At 43.4% G+C, this 19,067-nt stretch overlaps 3 protein-coding genes across 3 annotated transcripts; 1 reads left to right on the top strand and 2 right to left on the bottom strand.

The window, feature by feature from the left end:
* Positions 1-1,202: 1,202 nt before the first annotated feature.
* LOC131282840 (RNA-binding protein 5-B-like) lies at positions 1,203-9,001 on the top strand. The gene is made up of 11 exons (XM_058312381.1): positions 1,203-1,350; positions 1,776-1,866; positions 2,092-2,241; positions 2,313-2,390; positions 2,455-2,608; positions 2,681-2,750; positions 3,168-3,241; positions 3,915-4,004; positions 4,530-5,715; positions 7,182-8,380; positions 8,450-9,001. Exons 1-11 carry the CDS (start codon positions 1,344-1,346, stop codon positions 8,588-8,590), a joined length of 3,240 nt encoding a protein of 1,079 aa, XP_058168364.1. The 5' UTR covers positions 1,203-1,343; the 3' UTR covers positions 8,591-9,001.
* Positions 9,002-11,329: 2,328 nt separating this feature from the next.
* Positions 11,330-12,157, bottom strand: LOC131293579 (uncharacterized). Its single transcript, XM_058321657.1, has 4 exons — positions 12,126-12,157; positions 11,998-12,020; positions 11,825-11,929; positions 11,330-11,758 (listed from the first exon to the last, which is right to left on the bottom strand). The coding sequence occupies exons 1-4, from the start codon at positions 12,155-12,157 to the stop codon at positions 11,334-11,336; spliced, it is 585 nt and encodes a 194-aa protein (XP_058177640.1). The 3' UTR covers positions 11,330-11,333.
* Positions 12,158-16,273: 4,116 nt separating this feature from the next.
* LOC131281870 (phosphoglycerate kinase) lies at positions 16,274-18,066 on the bottom strand. The gene is made up of 3 exons (XM_058311230.1): positions 17,878-18,066; positions 17,403-17,751; positions 16,274-17,227 (listed from the first exon to the last, which is right to left on the bottom strand). The coding sequence occupies exons 1-3, from the start codon at positions 17,937-17,939 to the stop codon at positions 16,391-16,393; spliced, it is 1,248 nt and encodes a 415-aa protein (XP_058167213.1). The 5' UTR covers positions 17,940-18,066; the 3' UTR covers positions 16,274-16,390.
* Positions 18,067-19,067: the final 1,001 nt, after the last annotated feature.

Here is a 19,067-nt window from a genome sequence, read left to right as displayed (position 1 = left end):
TAACGGATAATTTTACTGCATCCTATAAAAACTATTGCCAAGAACCATGACGAAATAATCGAAGGATGGTCCGGTATATAATCAGACTCGGGGTCCACACTGCAGCGCGACGTCCAGTTTCAAAAGTAGCCCTGTAGGTAAAAATACCAATTAAAACGGAGTTTGATAACTGAATTACATTTGTGCCTTTGAATTACATTTGAAGCCTAAAATAAGTAGTACAACGAAAAATCCGATGTTTCGCTCATTTTGTTCGCGTTTGTGATTCTTCTTCTTCTTCTTCTTTCGCTATGCGAGTCGGGGTATATCCTCCTACGCTAAGTCGAACGTTTGTTCCCTTACTCGTAATCAGAGGCGTACCGACTCTGTCCGAACTCCTATGAAGGGGCTCGTCCTTTAGGACCGGCTATAAAAGCCATATGTCCACCCGCCGTCCACGGGAGGGATAATTCCTTCCGTTGTCAGGACACAAGAACTCGTGGTCCGCTTGATTGACTCAAACAGCACGAGATGTGCGGCAGCTAGGATTTTTCTGACCTGAGCTCCAGCTCGGCGTGGCCACGCGGTCGTGCCGTAACCTTACTTTTCCGCTAACCCTTTCAGGAAACTTGTGCACTGCTAACCTCCGCTCTGATTCACTGCCGAACTGGAACTGGTTTGTGATTCGGTTTGGTTACGTTTTGTCCAGCTGTCGGTTTGTTTACGTTTCGAATTGACATTTGACAAGAGCTAGCGCGACGTCGCGTTTTTCGCTGTTTCTACACGTTTTGTATGGAGTTCGGCCGCCTGTCACTCGGGGTCCACACTACAGCGCGACGTCGCCTGACAGGAGCTGAACTCCGTATAAAAAAAACCTTGCGCGATTTCGCGCGAATCGCGCTAGATTTTTTTTTTTGCATGGACTTCAGCGCCTGTCAGGCGACGTCGCGTTACGCGGCGGTGCAGTCTGGAAAGCGTGTCAGGCGAACTCGCGTTTCGTGACGGGACGTCGCGCTGTAGTGTGGACCCCGAGTAATTGTGGCATCCGGTGTCAGTCCGTTCCCGAGCACCCCGGATAATTGACGCTCTACTGTAATCGAATACCATATAAAAACCTTGTTAGCCATCAAATGTCAAAGTGAAGAAAGAAAAGCTGGCAGACGTGTGGAAAGTCAAATTTTCGTGCAAAAAGTGTTCGTACGATGGTCTGCACGCCGCGTACTAAAATCACTGGAAAAGTGCATCCTAGCCTGCACTAGAAAGTCATACGGCGTTCACTGAACAATTTGCTGTATAGAAGAAGTGAAATCCAGTGCGAAAAGTGCAACCAGGCGAAGCTAGCACGGAGCAAAACAAAAGGGAAAATGGACTGTAAGTCTGCCATCTTTGAAAGCGTAGCACCTCCTTGGTTTGGTTTTGTGATCTCGTCCTGCGGATTACCCCATGGAGATTGAAGGGAATTGCATTTGGTCAGGTTCCAAAACCACGTTTTATGTTTGTGTTTCTCCATTTTTAGAGCATCATAGTATTTGGATTGTTTAAGTTTCTTTTTTGTATTCTCATTCCCACGAATGCGTAGTTTGGTGACGCGTTCCGATTAGTCGTAAAACAAGTAACAAAATTATGTCCATAAAAAATATGTCGAAGTAAAATTAACTGGCAGATGGCCAGGTATTATTGAAACAGTTATGTTGGAGATATTTCTACGGACGCGTCTATTGATCGTGTCACTACATAATTCACACCGTGTACAATCGACCGAAAAATAATCTCCTTTGAAATGTGATTGTTTATAGTCTCTCCGAGCCCAGACAGTGATACTTCTGGCTACTATAGAAATCGCAGCCGACGTGATGAGCGAGACCGGGCCAATCGAGGAAGATCGAAGTAAGGGCTTGATGGTATCGGCACCGCAGTTACATGCGCACGTTGCCAGACACTTCCTACTCCTGCCACATGCGCGAAGAAACCGACCGCGACTGCACGGCTGCTGGCACTGCTCGTCGTGGCCAATCGTAGCTTCGTCGTCTGGCGCATCCCAGACGCAGAACCACACGTACCGGACGGCGCTCGGTACTCGCATGGACTAATGAGGTTTTGTTTGATTTTTAGGGAGCGCTACCGGAACAACAGCCGTTACAGCCGTAGCCGATCCCGTTCGTACAGCCAAGAGCGCTACAGTCATCCGCGCCAGCGCAGCAACGAACGAGAACCGTACCGGGATGCCAACGATCAAGGCTATGACGATGGTGGCTGGGAAAGGTTCGCATCGATGGTGCAAACATTTAACAATTAGAGCTGCTTATCGGGCTTTCTTTTTATGTTGCTTTCAGAGAACGGTATCGTGGGCGAAGCCGTGAACGAGATCGTGATCGACGATCCCGTGATCGTGAGAGATTTCGTGATCGAAGGTAACCAATTTGGACCCGCATGAACCAAACATAGTAGTTACACTGCGCCCTATCCTTTTCACAGAGATCGGGACAAAGGAGGACGCCGTGGAGGATATTCTCCGAGCTCCATGGACGAGGGCGATAACTTTGATAGCGACAATGAGTACTACTATCAGCAGAAGCCCAACAACAACATCATCATCCGTGGATTGGCACCACAAGTGACCGAAGCGGATGTAAGTTCGCAATTGCAATTGTAACGTATCGGGAAGCAGATTTCATTTTCTAACGCTCTACCCTATTAACAGATAAACAGTGATCTCATCCAGTGCGGCTTACAAGCGCTTCACGTTCGCCTGATCCGCAAGAAAAAGACAGGTAAACAGACCTAAATCAAGTTTAGCTACAATGTAGGTTAAGATCATAGTTTTTAAGAGCTTTCCTTACACTAACGGTAAGTCCGATGTAGCGTTTGCAGCATGGCGCCAGTTTGTTGATCACCATAAATGTTTGCGATGCTAAGGGTTGGAAATTATTCCCCACTCTTCATCTAAACCATAAACATGTGTACCTTAAACTCTAACGTAAACTGGTGATGAAAGCTGGCAACTTCACGGACGGCGCGACGTGCACTGTTGGTTCAAACGAACTGGATGCAATATCACTACAGCTATTGGGACATGAACAAGAAAACGAGCATTATGATCCAACCGCTGCGTCTCAGAGCTGGCTTTTATGATTGATATCGTGTTTGTGTTTGCTCTTTCTCTATTCCCGACCGTCTTTTACTTCTAGGTGAATCGAGGGGGTTCGCATTTGTCGAGTTTCGCACAGAAGAGGAAGCAACTCGGTGGATATGTTACAAGCAGGTACCCAAACAGCAAACAATACAGAAAAGAAAAACAATGCCAATTGATTGTTGCTGCAATCGTAAATTCTAGCGAATGAAAATTATGTATGCTGTGCTATCGTCGAAAAGTGGGATACAAATAAGATAAGAACAATTCAGCAACGGGCGTCAAAACCGCCGACAGATAGGGCAAAAAAAAAAGATCTTATCGATATCTCATTTCACCTCATGTAAATGTATCATTACTTCGATGCCAACGGTCAGTCGGGTGTGAAAATTGATCCGTTCTAAACTATCCATTGCAAATCAGATAATAGCCTTATGCCTTCAAATGTTTTATTTTGCATAATTACATATTTAAAATCAATTCGATTCGATTACATAGTTCGCATTGCAAAACATTGGTTCTCTTTGGTAAAACCGAATCTTAAATGGATCCGTGAACAAGAACACCCGTACACATATCGCTAGCCCCGCAAACAACAAACCAGCGTCGATTGGAGGATATCGAGACCAAGGAGGACGAAGCCCGGCATGCCAAACGACGGCAACAGTACAGCACTGTTACTGCAGCCTCTCAAAGCGCGAGTGGAATAGGGATTCTCGTTAGGGATTTCTGGAACATCTGTCCTTACTAATTTCGGCTTCTTCTTTCGTTCTCTTCCCGTTTCTGTTTCGTTTGTCTCTCACAGGGCGTGCTAGTGTTCAATGGGCATCATGCCGTCATGCAGTACACATTCTCCATGCCCTCCAAGTCGCAAACGGATTGGTACTGTGCTAAGGTAGGTTATCAGTGGCCACACGCTGTAGTTTAATTTTAACATTTCGATTGATGAAGCTATTTGCCAGATCAACGATTTGCATTTGCTACCCTCACCTAAAGCTTTTACATCATATACATCATTGTTGTTTAATTTTTATTTATAAGTAAAGTTTATTACAATTCTTCTTCTTGGCGTAACGACCTCTTGGTCATGCCTGCCCGTTAAGGGCTTACGAGACTTGTTTCCCTGTTGTACGTGGATAGTCAGTCCTCTCGTACAGGGGAGGGTCCGGTCTCGGTTGGGATTCGAACCCACGCCGTCGAGGTGGTGAGCCCCGGCGCTCATGGGCCGATTTTCTAACCGGCGCTACCGCTCGGCTGTCGCGGACCCTTAATAAGTATAATAATTATAATGCTCAGTCAGCGAAGTATAGAAATATTGTATTTTTTTCATCAGATATTCTGGGTTCATTCATCAGAAATCATAAACTGAAGTGCTTCACTGGCATAGCTAAAATCTTCCTTGGATGTATTGTACTTTCAGTGCTATGCGTTCAACTTCAAGCGGAGGGAAAACTGCTTCAAATGTCACGGTTCACGCGAGGACAGCGAAATGGGTGGCGATGGTAGCGACGAGATGAGCAACATCCTCACCAAAAAGATTATGCTGCGCAACCTGGACGTGCTAACGAACGAGGAAAGCGTGCTGTCCGTAATGCAGAAGGTGCTGCCCGCCGATTTCGTAGCCAAACTAGCGAAGGTGGTCATTTGTCGGGATCCGCTGACGTCAATCTCGCGCGGTATGTGCTATCTGCATTTCGAAAATCTGGTCGACTCGATGAACACCCACAACGCCCTGAAGGCGCTGGAGCCACCGTTACGAATCGACAACCGGGAGGTAATCATCTCGTACTGCATGGACACGGAAAACCGGAACCTGGTGAAGCCACACCAGGCAGCAGCCGAGCAGCAACAGCAGGGTCACAGGGAAGGCAATCGATACGGCGGGCACGGTCAGCAGCAGCAGCATCAGGGCGGACCGCCGGGTAGCAATGGTGGACGGCAAGGTGGCAACTTCCACGGTCCCCACGGAGGGGCTGGGAGCCATCCGCGTGGCGGAGATGGTGGAAACAATTTCGAGCGTGGGAATTACGGGCACGGCGGTGGCAGTCACAATTCGCATGGGATGAACAAGAATTCCGGTGCTGCAAACTCTGGCGGTGGTCGTAATAACTACCAGGATGTCAGCGGACCTCCACCGCCCGGTGCCCAGACCATCGGGCCCTTACCGATGGGAGCATCCAACGCGTCGGGCCAGGCGCCCAACAGTGGTGGCAGTGCAGGCAACTTTCCAGACAATTACACGCTGGCGGATGTGCCCCGGCTGGCAGAGTACAGTGCGTCGATGTACGCATCGAATGCCGCCGAACACGAACACTACTTGCAGTACTACACCGAGTACTACACGAACGAGCTGTCTCGTTCGCAGGGGCCCACTGTAAAAACGAGTGGCCCCGGGACAGCCTCGTCGAGCGGGATGGGTGAGACGGCCAACAGTGGTGCCGCTGTCGCTCAGTCTGCCATCGCTCGAAAACAGGCCGGTCCTGGCGGAAAGGGTGACAAGGGCGATGCCTACGGAACACACGGTATGAATAGTTCGGTTTCCAATACGCCCGTTCAAAGTGGACCCCAGCTGCCTGTGCCGAACGGCTTGGATGGGCGAAAATATCGTAAGTATCCTGGATGAACGCCCCGTACCTGTTTGGGTTATTGGGGCTTTGTGGTGTGTTTAATGTTTAATCTCATTTTCAAATTGATTAAGTTTAAGAAATAGTATGTTCCCTGAACTCACACATATCATGTTGCCATCATGGTTTTAGTAGTAGTTTTAGTTCGTTGGTCATATTGAAATTATTTGTTTAAATGTAGATCTACGGCAAAAGTCTGCGTTCAAGAGTTACTCTCTTACTAGTTGATACCTAAATTTGAGCTTTTGCGTTTTTCTTAACCCTGTATTTTTTTTTATAATACGTATGTTTCAAATTCCATGCGTGTGGTCTTGGAAAGTTATGTTTCGAACCGAGCCGGCTTCGGCTTTTGCTGGGTTTTTACGCATGGTTCTTACCCGTTCAGAGTTTCCACTTACATGACATCGGCCTTGCGGTAGGCCGTCCGTTGCCTGGCCAATGCTTACGATCCTTTTTTACATGTTTATTGCTTTACCGCCTCGCTGCACGCTGAAGAGTCGTGACGCCCTTTTCCAGCATCATGTTTCCTTTGTTGCAGATTTGGTCACCCGCGGCCACTTGGATATTTATGGCTATAGCGAACATGAAACTATGTGCATATGTTATGCCCAGTTAATTGCGTATGTTTCATGTTACATATGTTTCCGCTAACATATGGTATTTATTCCGTTTGGCCCAAAAGGGTGTGAAAAAACTTTCTCTTTTCCTGCGGCGTGATTTGAAATATTGCATATGGCATCGCTTGTGCTTCTTTTTGGTTGTCAACATTCACTATACAACAAACAGCAGTTGAATGTATATTAGTATCAAAATATGTGTCTGTTCTGCCCACATGTGAATCGATACGACGATTAAGCAATTTAGTCCGGGACAGTACTGTTCAGTTGCCACGATTATGGTACGATAAGAGTTATTTTATTATGAACAAAAGAAAGTGTAATAGAACGCAAAAGAAAGTACCGCATTTTTCTGTGTATAACAACCTTCCTAAAAAATGATTCAATGTTTGTGGAAAAAAATTCTAATTTTCAACAATTTTAACAATTTTATGTCTGTTTTAACCTCCACTCTATGATCGTAAATCTGCTTTGGAGGTGATCCAAAATGCTTCTCTGCCGCATGATTTCCATTCACTTTTGCGTATTCAACCACTTTTAACTTGATATTGGAATGTATACGAAATTCTCTTTGTTGGAGGCACGTTGCTTAAATTGCGCGATTTTAATCACGATAAAACTAGAATCGAAAAGTTACTACACGTGTATAATCTGACTTTGGTCATCTTTTAACTAAAAGAGGGTCGTTATACACGGAAAAATACAGTAGTACAGAAATTTGTTAATTGCATACACTGTTGTTGTAATTTTTTTATTGATCAAATTAGTAACTTTTATCTTATCAAATCTACTTCTCGAATGAGATTACTAAATATTTCTTTCTCATTTCAGCGACACCAGATGCGTCTCTCTACCAGTACGATGAAACGTCTGGATTCTACTACGATCCCACCACCGGCCTGTACTACGACGCTAACTCGCAGTACTACTACAACAGCGAAACAAGCTCGTACCTCTACTGGGACCCGGATGGCCAAACCTACGTTGCTGCACCCGCCTCGTCTTCCGGCACACAAGAAACGCAACCGACTTCTTCACTTCCGGCTGCGACGGTTTTGCCGGAAAGTACAGCACAACAGCATCATCATCCTACAGTAACTTCCACAGCCGACGGTCCCGAAAAGCACGAAAAGCCAACCAAAACAAAAGACCAGCTGCCACCGCAGGATAAGGTGAAGGTAGCGAAGAAAATCGTCAAGGACATGGAAAAGTGGGCAAAGCAGCTTAATCAGAAGAAGGACTACAGTGTCATACAGCCACCGGCGCGCATTGAGGAGGCAACCCTGTATTCGTCGCTTGGTCCATCATCCAAACCCCTGACGGATCCACTCGGCGTGGGTGCTGGTGGCGTTGGCGCTGGTGCCACCGGCGGCACCCTGATGATGGGTAGTGGTGGCTATGCGGACGTCGGATTTTCGTTGCTTGAAAAAAAGGAGCGTGCTTCCGTTACGGCCGGCGGAGCCCTAGGAACGTCGGGGTCCTCTTCCTACCTAGCCGGTTCGACAGCCAAATCCGCCGCAGGTTACGGCGCTGGTTCCGAGTCAGACAACGATGGTGACGATGGGCCTGGCGAGCGCGACCTGGTTGATTTTGAACGGCTTACTTGTCTGCTGTGCAAACGTGCATTCCAATCGCAGGAGATTCTCATGAAGCATCTCAAGATGTCCTCTCTGCATAAGGAAAACCTGCAGAAGCTAAACGCGAGGCATCGTGGTGGTGGAGGAGCTAGTGGGGGCGGTGGCAGCAGTGACGGTGGGTCGGGTGGGCCGCTCAGCAGCCTGCAGTACCGGGACCGGGCGAAGGAGCGGCGCCAGAAGTACGGCGAAGATGAGGCTCCACCGGTTAATCGGAGCAAGGAACGATTCCAGCGTGAATTGGAAAAGCAAACGCAATCGTCCTTCTCGCAGGGCACCTCGGCCACGGTTCCGATCGGGCAGAACAACATCGGCAACAAGCTGTTGCAGAAGATGGGCTGGTCTGAAGGGCAAGGTCTTGGCCGCAGCAATCAAGGACGAGTGAACATCATCGAGGTACGTAACGAAAGAGTCGTTTTTCTTCTGCAACTCCAGCGCTAACCCGTTTCTTTTCCAACCTATCAGGCGGAGGCTCGTGTCGCAAACGTCGGTCTCGGAATCAAAGCTAACGCGGCTGCCCAGTACGGTCGCACGACGGACGATTATAAGACGTACATAAAGAAAATGATGAAATCGCGCTACGAGCAGGTCGACGTTAAAGACTAATAAGTCATCCACACAATCCACGTTCATGCTTTCCTAATTGCCTCATTTTGGCAATGTTTCGCCTGTTAAGTTGAAGTTTACAAATAGAACATTTGATTTAAATGTCTCTCGCTGCTTTTGTGTATTCCGGTTTCAAATCTCTTGCGTTGTAGCTAGTAGTTTTTAAAGCCGCAGCCCCGTAAGGCCCATTGTATAAAGAATTTAGCTCAATAAGTACGGCGCAAATTTTTACGCTAACCGTTATCAAAATAGAAAACATTCGTTTTTTTTTTACAAAAAAGCTCACTCAAGTGTTTGGTAAACCGAAAGTTGGAGAACCAGCTTTGACAAACAGTGAAAATCACACCGTTTCATAAGTTGCTGAGTATTACAATTAAATAAATAAGTTAAGTCAATTTAATAGAAATCTAGAACCATAAAATGCCCTTTTTTCGACATGTGTTGTGTTGTGATCTTTAAGTCCGAAAGGAAATACTAGCTGGTATTATTAGTACATTTTCGGATAGCGTGGAATATGTTCGTGCTTTCTTGCGTTACTTTCCATATTTTAGGATGAGGACTAGGTAGGGGCTAATGGGTTTAAAAATGACGATGTTTTTAATTTTTTTGTTATAATGCTGTTTAATTAAAAAAATCAGCTATACACTGCGTCCCAAAATGATAGCCTCACCTAGTTTTTTCTGTGCAGGGCGAATACCGAGCATATAAATTTTTCCAAAAAATTCACAAATATTTGTAAGTATAAAACGACTACTTTGCATAAATATTGTTGAAGAAAACGAGAGAACAATCGCTTTAGTACCAAGAAACCAAAATCAGTGGTGTCCCAAAATGATAGCCTCACTTAGGATTTTGATTAAATTATCAACAAAAATAGCATAAATGGATTCAAAAATCATGATTTAATAATCAGTGGGCCCCCCATTGCGATTTATTGCTTGGAAAATTCGTGATGGCATGCTCTCCGATAATTTTTCTAACGTATTTACTGATAAGGAAGGCCAAGCATTTCGGATAGCAAGTTTAAGGTCCTTTAGGGTCTCGTAATGTCTCCCATCTTCATAAATCTCTTGAACTAGCCTTCCACAAACATTCTCTATTGGATTAAGGTCTGGGGAAACGGCTGGCAAGACATTATTTCAATTCTCGATCGTGCATGGTGAGTTCTTGTTGTCTTGCTTGCGTGCACGGAAGCATTTTCTTGCTCAAAAATGAGCTGTTGATTGTTGTGATTTTCCAGATAAGGCTTAAAATGATTGTCCAGGATGTCGATAAACATATCGCTGTTCATACGTGTTGGTATATTGGCCAATTCAATTCTACTAAGACCGCTGAACGCAGCCCAAATCATGACTGATTTACCTTCAAAATTGCGACGGTAGAAAAATCGTGCTTTCGTCTCAAATCTCGCCGGTAATGGATGTAACCATCCGATCCATCAATATTTAACTTTTTTTCATCAATATAATCCACCTAACATAAATTAATAATTTAAAATTTGAACAAGACTACAAAGTGACAACTTATGTTTCTCCACTCATTCTTCCATGTCATATGTTCTGTAGCAAACTCCAATCTAGCGACTTTTTGGTGAAGTTTGAGGGCAGAAACTTTCTTCATGGACTCTCTTACAATATCAGAACATGAATTCAAAGCTCGCAATACAGCATTTTTGTGCACATTCAACCAGAAATCGTTTTTTGTCCTACGGCAACCTTTGGTTGCATTGAAAGCAACTTAAAAAATCCTCCGATTATCACGCGAGGAAAGATTTTGAAGACGACCAGGAGACTTCTGAAGCCCATATTAACTGGAATCTTTTACATAATCGTTAATGACGTTTGTGGATCTATTTATTAGCACACCAATCTCATGATTTGCCTTGCCATTACAGCGATAAGCATCAATTTAACTTTTTCTCGTTCCTAGAGTTGTTTTCTGCTTCCAATGTTCAAATTAAATTACAAATTAAAGTAAGAGAACTTAAAAATTACTTTTGGCAACTGATAACGTAGCTAGGAACTGGGTTGCTTTGTTAATTTGAATGATTTTTTAAGTGAGGCTATCATTATGGGACACTCCATTTTTTAAATTTTTGACCAAAATGTTATAATACATTTTTTTTCTGATAAATTAGAAGTGAAACACATTTCTTTTAGATTAAGTAATATGTTTCTGTCGTTTATTTTACCTTGCGATCATTTAAAATAGCATATGAGCGAAAAAACTGGGTGAGGCTATCATTTTGGGACGCAGTGTACCAAGTTCCAAACTAAATATTTGTTTGATCAATCAGATCAATTATTATAGTCCACTCATCTAAGTAACCTATGCTGCAGGAGCCCCTTTTGATCGCTTAAACCACGATAATAAGAGAATCATGAAGATTCATATTTTTGTCAGATTGGAATCCCAAGGGATTCATGAATCAATCTAAATTAATCTTAGGTTAAAGATATATACAATGAACCTCGCCTACGTAAACGAAAACATTAAAAGCAACAAATGCTTTGTAATTACGGTCAATTAGAGTCGTAAAGTCATTATCATTCTTGCTTTAATCCTTTTCAAAAATCCCTATCAAATTGTACGAAATTGTTAGAATTAATAAACAGAATAAATTGAGAATCAGTTGTGCATACTTAATAATAATTCACTTGAAATGCATTGATAAATATTAAACTTATCCTTCCATTGAATTAAATACTGCTATGTATTTATAATCTTCTAATGTAAGACGCGTTTATTTCTTCTGATTGCGTATATGCGTGGTAGATTTTCTCAACATCTTACAACTTAACCGCCTTCTGGCATGCCGTAGTTTAATTTGTATGTAGTCTGTGATTTGCCTTCTCGTTGGGTTCGCGCCGTTCGATTTGGCAACATCAACAAATAGCTCAACAATGTTGGTGTATGCCCTAAAGGGGATATCTTTTAAACTCCAAACCCCATTTCCTGCCCAGCTTAATTTGGCGAAGAATTTTCGGCAGAATAAAAGATCGATTGTCTCGTGTATGGGTGTTTGAAAATATTCGCAGGGCGTTAAGGATGATCTCAACCAATCGAAAACTTCTTGCCTATAGATCCCATCTGCTTGTCCAAGATCGGCCTCAAATTTCTTCAGTTCCTCCACACTAGCTATCAATGTAAAGTTGAAGCTCTGTGAATCTGAAAGAAGGAGAAAAACGCTTTCTAATAATTATCAAAGCACAGGCTTATTAAAAAATCACCTACCACTATTTGGTATGGAAGCTGAGATGTTTGATCGAGGTTTGGATTTTTTCACGGGTACGAGATAAAACTCCTCCGCTAACACTTCGGTGCTCGTAGAAGGTACGGCTGCAACTTGAAACCATTACTAGCTTAAAATATTCTTTCAACCGATATAATTACAGTTATCAAAATACCTGGGCTGAGAGGTGGTGGGGAGCTAGAAGCTCGAGGAGATGGGATGTCGGATGTCCTTGTTTCACCTGTTAAATGTCCTATGGCTAACACTGTGAACAATTTAGAACAATTTACAAATATTAACTACCCTAGGTTTCTATTAAAAATGTTGCTAGCCATTATGGGAAGTTTCTTACCTTTTGCTGAAGTATTTGATAGAGTCGTTATTCTTGGTGCCAAGGGAACGTTCCTTGCTTGTTGCAACTGTTTGGCTGGACCAGCCTTGTCACTCGACACTTCGGTTGTAAGAGCCCGTTGGCTGGTTCGTGCCATTTGTAGCTCTTTCTTAAGCTGTGCAATTAAGCTTTCGTTGCGAGCGTTGGTCATTTTTAGTTCAACCTTTTCCTCGGTAAGTAAAGTTCCCAATCAAACAGTCCAAAATTGTAAGAATCGAGAAAAAATATAAATTGAGAATCAGTTGTGTATGCTTCAAATCAATAAACAGGAAATACATTGCTAAATATTAAATGCATCTCTCCATTAAACTAAATTCTACTCAAACTATGCCTTTAAAAACTTTTGCTAATATAAGGCACGTTCCATTCTTCTTTATACTCAGTGGCAGGCAGTCAAAATTGGACAGTCTTTAAGTTCAGTTATACTATTTTCTAAACCTGATATTTTGTTTGAAATAATTTCAGAAAATGAAAACAAAAGTTTCTAAGTAGTAACAACTGACAATTATAATAGTAACAAATAATAACAAAATATATATTTTTTTAAAATTTGTATGGTGTCCGACTTCGAGTGCCTGATTCAAAATAAAGACTCGTTTCATTAGTTTCTGATCTTTTTTCAAATGAAGTTTTTTCGAACATCCTTTTTGAATATTCGTGAAGAGGAAAGAGAAAAGAAAGCCCCTGTAAAGTTTCGCGTCGTTATTAACTCCGAGAAAAACGATAACTTTACTCAAAGTAAAACGACTGTCCGAGTTTGATTGCCTGCCACTGTACATGGATGGCAGAATTTCTCACCATCGTACAATCTGTCCGCCTTCTGGCGTGCCGTAGTTTAATTTGTATGTAGTCTGTGATTTGCTTTCTCGTTGGGTTCGCGCCGTTCGATTTGGCAACATCAACAAATAGCTCAACAATGTTGGTGTATGCCCTAAAGGGGATATCTTTTAAACTCCAAACCCCATTTCCTGACCAGCTTAATTTGGCGAAGAATTTTCGGCAGAATAAAAGATCGATTGCCTCGTGTATAGATGTTCGAAAGTAGTCGCAAGGCGTTAAGGATGATCTCAACCAATTGTAAACTTTTTGCCTATAGATTCCATCTGCTTGTCCAAGATCGGCCTCAAATTTCTTCAGTTCCTCCACACTAGCTATCAATGTAAAGTTGAAGGTCTGTGAATCTGAAAGAAGGAGAAAAACGCTTTCTAATAATTATCAAAGCACAGGCTTCTTTGAAAATCACCTACCACTATTTGGTATGGAAGCTGAGATGTTTGATCGAGGTTTGGATTTTTTGACTGGTACGAGATAAAACTCCTCCGCTAACACTTCGGTGCTCGTAGAAGGTACGGCTGCAACTTGAAACCATTACTAGCTTAGAAAATTATTTCAACCGATATAATTACAGTTATAAAAATACCTGGGCTGAGAGGTGGTGGGGAGCTAGAAGCTCTAGGAGATGGGATGTCTGATGTCCTTGTTTCATCTGTTAAACATCAGAGATTTTAAGGATTACAAAAGGGTTATTTTCCTGTTTTACAAATTATAAATATACACGATGAATGATAATTACCATCGCTGCTCGGCGTAGCAGAGGATTGACGTTGTCTTTTACAACCTATGTTATTTCGAAGAATTTGTCCACTACTTCCAATCGCTTGCCTGGGTGCTGTGGTTAACACTGTGAACAATTTAGAACATTTTAAAAATATTAACTACCTTAGGTTTCTATTAAAAATGTTGCTAGCCGTTCGGGGAAGTTTCTTACCTTTTGCTGAAGTATTTGGTAGAGTGGTTAATCTTGGTGCCAAGGGAACATTGCTTGCTTGTTGTAACTGTTTGGCTGGACTAGCCTTGTCACTCGACTTTTCGGTTGTAAGAGCCCGCTGGCTGTTTTGTGCCATTTGTAGTTCTTTCCTTAGCTGCGCGATTGAGCTTTCGTTGCGAGCGTTGGCTGTTTTTAACTGATCCTTTTCCTCAGTAAGTAATGCTATTGTAATGGCCTGTGATGAAAACGCCTTTTCCAAAGTAGATAGCCTAGCGGAAATCGTATGAAACCAGCGGTCAAAGGCTACACCGCTTTCTGAAGATATTAGCGAGCGCCATCCATCCAGTGCTTCAGTTTTCGGCGAAGAAGAAACTGTTGCCGGTGGTCCATTCGGATCATTTTCGATTATGTGTGGCTTTTCTTCGTCGGTCTCGTGCAGATCTTCCTGCGCTAGCTGGAGTGGATCTTCCTGTTTTATTTCTTGTAAACATTCCCGCCCCACGTTCGGTGGAAGCCGTTGTACACCATCTGCTCTGTTTGTTCGGGTCATCACTATTTTTCGGTTTTCTTTTTAACACTTCAAGCTCAATATTTAATGTTGTACTTTTCATAAACGACCAAAAAGGTAAGTTGTTTACTTTCAAACTTCACCATACTTGAACTGCAAATCTGGTATGACGAACTTGTGTTTATCAACAGTTTACAATGCTGTATTCACACATGACCACACTGGTGGTTTTTACAAACGAAAATTTATGGGATTTGACAGCTGCGAGCAATCGTACGATTTTGTCGAACGATAAAATAAAAATCTTTTGATTTTGTTGTCGGATGGTCGTATCCGATTTTATCTGTCAACAAAGATGTATTTTACAAACCCGGAATCATAGCTTTCATCTACAAAATATAATAAAATTCATTTAATTTTCTAAGTACTTGAAAAATTACAGAAACATTTTTGGTATCTGATGTCCTATAAAATATCGTACTACAAAGCACTGACACCAGTGACTGTGCCAAAGTGGAATGGGGGTCCAGAACGCTCGAATTCTGGACAAGTTCCTTTTATGACGCACGCCGTCCCTGTCTGGTTTTGGCGTGATGTTGATTGATAGCGCAGTTGACGTTACAACTTGAATTTTGTTAAGCAACCCGTAGACGTTGCGAACTTGTACGCGCGAACAATTTGACAACCTGGCATTGCCTATGTTAAGGAAAGGAAAGGAAGATTTCCTCTTATATCTTCCTTTCCTTTCCTTTACATAGGCAATGCCTGGTTGTCAAATTGTTCGCGCGTACAAGTTCGCAACGTCTACGGGTTGCTTTACTGTTGTGAAAGAAACCTTCCATTTTTCTTTGCCGGACAGGTGTGAACCAGTTTAAGCAAAAACACATACATTTTTTCATCGGGCGATTGACAGTTACGAATTGAAAAAGTCTAATTTATTGTTCAATGCGCTACCTGTGATTCAAACTACCTTGACTATACCTGATCCTTCATTCGTAAAAATGCAGTCAGTTCGTTTGGACGCCAAAGCACGTTCTTTACCTGATGGTTGTTGTGGCTAAATACTTTGGAAATTTGTATTTTTCTGCCGCGATAATATCACATCCCTTAGAGTTTAATTTCATGTAAGTATTGTGGAACGTGCCAAGAACTAAGTATAAATACTTATGTACTAATTGTGTTGATGTTTACAGAACATAGGAATAGTAGCTGATCTTGGAGGAGTAATCAAGGATAATCGCCATGGGCCTCCTCAATGGAGAACAAATTAAAAATGTGCGCTATTCCATGACAAAGCAACGGGAATAAACGAATCAAACATGTGCTAAACTAGCATACATGTGTTTGTTACTTGTTTACATAAATTGAAGAAAGAAAATCAAATAATATCTGGCATCTCGCAAAAGGGTGAAGTTGGATGATCGGGTCTACATCAATAGTACTTAGCTAAGATCTTTGGTTTGGCTTGCTGGCAGGTAGTGCGGCCATTCCAAACTCGCTTGTAGAAACCCACAAAATGTACAACTCTGTGAATGTCGGGCTAATTATCTTTCATTGTTGGTATATCTGTTCCGGGTATATGGCGATTCGTGTTATCATGTCTCTCGATGTTTCTTAATCAGAGTCTAGTGAGCGATAGCAAATATAGAAGGTTATAATTTCTTTTGCATTAATACGCGTCATATTGGACAAAACAGCGGCTTTGGATAACTTCGGATACTTTATTGTTTTTGATAGCAGTGAGCAACCAGTAGGCCGATCCCGAATATGTGTATACTTGGCCATGTATGATGATTAGTTGATAATTTAATGACTCTTCAACGTACACGTTGCTATATTATAACATTTTAAGGATATTGAGTGACTTTAACACTTATCTTGCAGCTGGGGCACGAACGAATTTACGCGCTGCTCAGGGCATCAACGCCCGGCAGCACCTTGCCCTCGAGCAGTTCCAACGAAGCACCACCTCCGGTCGAGACGTGCGAAACCTGCGACTCGGTGCCCCACTTGGCGCAGCATGACGCCGTATCCCCACCCCCGATGATCGACACGGTACCAGCCTTCGTGGCCGCCACCACGCCATCCATGAGCGACTTGGTGCCGTTGGCAAAGTTCGGGAACTCGAACACACCGGGCGGTCCGTTCCAGACGATAATTTTCGAGCGTGCGATCGGAGCCGCGAACGCTTCACGTGTCTTCGGGCCGATATCGAGACCGAGGTGACCGGCGGGGATGCCTCCCGCCACCGTTGCTTCTCCGGTCGCGGCATCTTCCGCGAACTTATCACCCGTCACAAAGTCGACCGGTAGATGCAGCTGCACGTTGTTCTTCTTCGCCTTATCCACGAGATTCTGCACGATCTTGGCACCCTCGGCATCAAATAGGGATGCGCCAATTTCCATGTTGTTCAGCACCTTCAGGAAGGTGAACGCCATTCCGCCGCCGATGATCATTTCGTTCACCTTGTCCAGCAGGTTTTCGATAAGCTGTATCTTATCGGCCACCTTCGCACCGCCGAGAATGGCCAGGAACGGCCGGGGTGGATTATCGAGGGCCTGCGAGAAGTAGCGGAGCTCCTTGTTCAGCAGCAAACCGGCCGCCCGCTGGCTGTAGCCCTCGCCCATCATCGAGCTGTGGGCACGGTGTGCCGTACCGAAGGCATCGTTCACGTACACGTCACCGAGCTTGGCCAGGCTCTCGCGGAATGTTTTGACCTTATCTTTGTCAGCCTTAACCTGTGACGAAAAGGGTGAAAGCGAGCGAAAGCAAAAGAGATTATTATGCAATGTTCTGTAACAGGCTCTTTGTTATTTTAGTCGCGTGGCGGTGGTTCCGAAGCCGCCCAATATGTGCCCCAACAAAGCGTAAACAAAATAGTCTATTTTTAAGCGCCTATACACGCACACATACCTTGTTACCACTGGCATCGACACCCTTGCCCTCCTCCTCCACGTAGAAGCGGACGTTTTCCAGCAGGATCACCGAGCCGGCAGCCGGATCCTTGCACGCAGCCTCCACCTCGGCACCGACGCAATCGTTCAGGAACGTTACGTCACGACCGAGCAGCTTCTTCAGCTCGTCCGCGACCGGTGCCAGCGTATACTTGACATTTTTGTTTCCATCCGGGCGGCCAAGATGAGAGGCCAGCACCACCGATTTGGCACCCTTCTCGAGCGCAAACTTGATGCTATCCAAGGCGGCCACAATGCGCTGGTTGCTGGTAATTTTACCCTCCTTGATAGGGACGTTAAAATCAACGCTGGTGGGAGAACAGGAACATAAATATGAAAGTGAAACTGATTCGATTGTAAAACTGATAACGCTTTCCGGTTGAAAGCTTGTTCTCCAATAATCTCTAAGTGTTGATAGCAATTCAATCACCTACCGCATAAACACACGTTTGCCCTTCAGGTCAACATTTTCAATGCTTAGCTTATTCAAAGCCATTTTCACACAGCACACAAAACTGGACAACTGCCTCAAAGGAGTAGTAATTAAACCGATTTCTGGGAAATCGACCGCGCGACTAGGACTGCTGGCAAGTATACAGCTCTGAAATCTGCGCGATTCGAATCGCTTTTCTTGAATCCTTGATTGAATGTCACACCAAGGGCATCAATGTCATCGAGTTTGATACGGAGAACAAGGTTATTAGACATTTAGACCGAACCTAAAAGATCAAATAGTCAGCAGAAATTTAAATGGACCGTTGAACAAGCTTGATTGTGATATTTTTAATATTGGCGAAGCACTCTCTCTCACTGATGTTTTTGGTACAGAATATGGTGTTTACTTTAAAAAACTTTTTTTTACTTGATTTTTGAGCGACATCCACATCTTTTATAAATTTTCTCTTGGATCAATTGAAATTGCAAACAACTATTTGTGTTGAATTGAATAATAATAATGATATAATATATATTTCACTATGTTAATATACCGTTGGATTCATGAATTGATATAACATACAATACTACTGCGCACCTGAATTTTACCCCTCGGGTGCCCGTGACCAACTCGAACCTGTTTGCGCAGCTTAGAAAAAACGATTCGATCAACCTTCGACCAATCTCTTAAACCGTTCATGTAGATAATATTGATTAAATCAAATTGCATCCAGTGCGAAGTGTTCGTTTACAGTAAAGTACGGGTTTCATTTACTTAAAAGAAGACGTATAAAAAAGATGCCGATGCTAGGAAGTAAGAGAAATAAAAGACAAAATATTACTATTTTTAGAGCACGATACAATTGCATGTTTTAAAACCAACGAGTGAAAAAATATTCTTGAACATGTGTCTACCCTTTTGTTGAATGGAAAGAACAAAAAACAAAAAAAATCCTAACCAACCTAGCGATCGACTGATAGCAAACGTCCAATCAATTCCACTTCTCTTTCCTACCACCTACCACCAAAAGATCGCCTGTATCGGTTGGCCCTATTGCGATTCTGGGAGTAGCTACTACGGAGTTCGCCGGCCAAATATTGCGACCGCGTAACGGCAGCCGGTTCACCCAGGACTTGCATCACTTCCACCTCTTGCTCCTGCTCCTCGGCGACATCCTCGTCTTCTTCC

The sequence above is a fragment of the Anopheles ziemanni genome, chromosome 2, assembly GCF_943734765.1.
Source record: "Anopheles ziemanni chromosome 2, idAnoZiCoDA_A2_x.2, whole genome shotgun sequence".
NCBI lineage: Eukaryota > Metazoa > Arthropoda > Insecta > Diptera > Culicidae > Anopheles > Anopheles ziemanni.
Note: the sequence above shows the minus strand (reverse complement) of the source record. Positions and strands in the feature narration are given on the sequence as shown.

Bases quoted from the DNA above. Each gene is read 5' to 3' on its own strand.
- LOC131282840 (XM_058312381.1), top strand. The intron at 1,867-2,091 runs GTAAGGGCTTGA...TTTGATTTTTAG, and splicing joins GCCAATCGAGGAAGATCGAA to GGAGCGCTACCGGAACAACA. The intron at 2,391-2,454 runs GTAACCAATTTG...TCCTTTTCACAG, and splicing joins GAGAGATTTCGTGATCGAAG to AGATCGGGACAAAGGAGGAC.
- LOC131293579 (XM_058321657.1), bottom strand. From the start codon at position 12,157: ATGGCTAGCAACATTTTTAATAGAAACCTAGG. The intron at 11,930-11,997 runs GTATTTTGATAA...TTCAAGTTGCAG, and splicing joins CCCACCACCTCTCAGCCCAG to CCGTACCTTCTACGAGCACC. The intron at 11,759-11,824 runs GTAGGTGATTTT...TCCTTCTTTCAG, and splicing joins AGCTTCCATACCAAATAGTG to ATTCACAGAGCTTCAACTTT.
- LOC131281870 (XM_058311230.1), bottom strand. From the start codon at position 17,939: ATGGCTTTGAATAAGCTAAGCATTGAAAATGTTGACCTGAAGGGCAAA. The intron at 17,752-17,877 runs GTAGGTGATTGA...TTCTCCCACCAG, and splicing joins GGCAAACGTGTGTTTATGCG to CGTTGATTTTAACGTCCCTA. The intron at 17,228-17,402 runs GTATGTGTGCGT...TTTTCGTCACAG, and splicing joins TCGATGCCAGTGGTAACAAG to GTTAAGGCTGACAAAGATAA.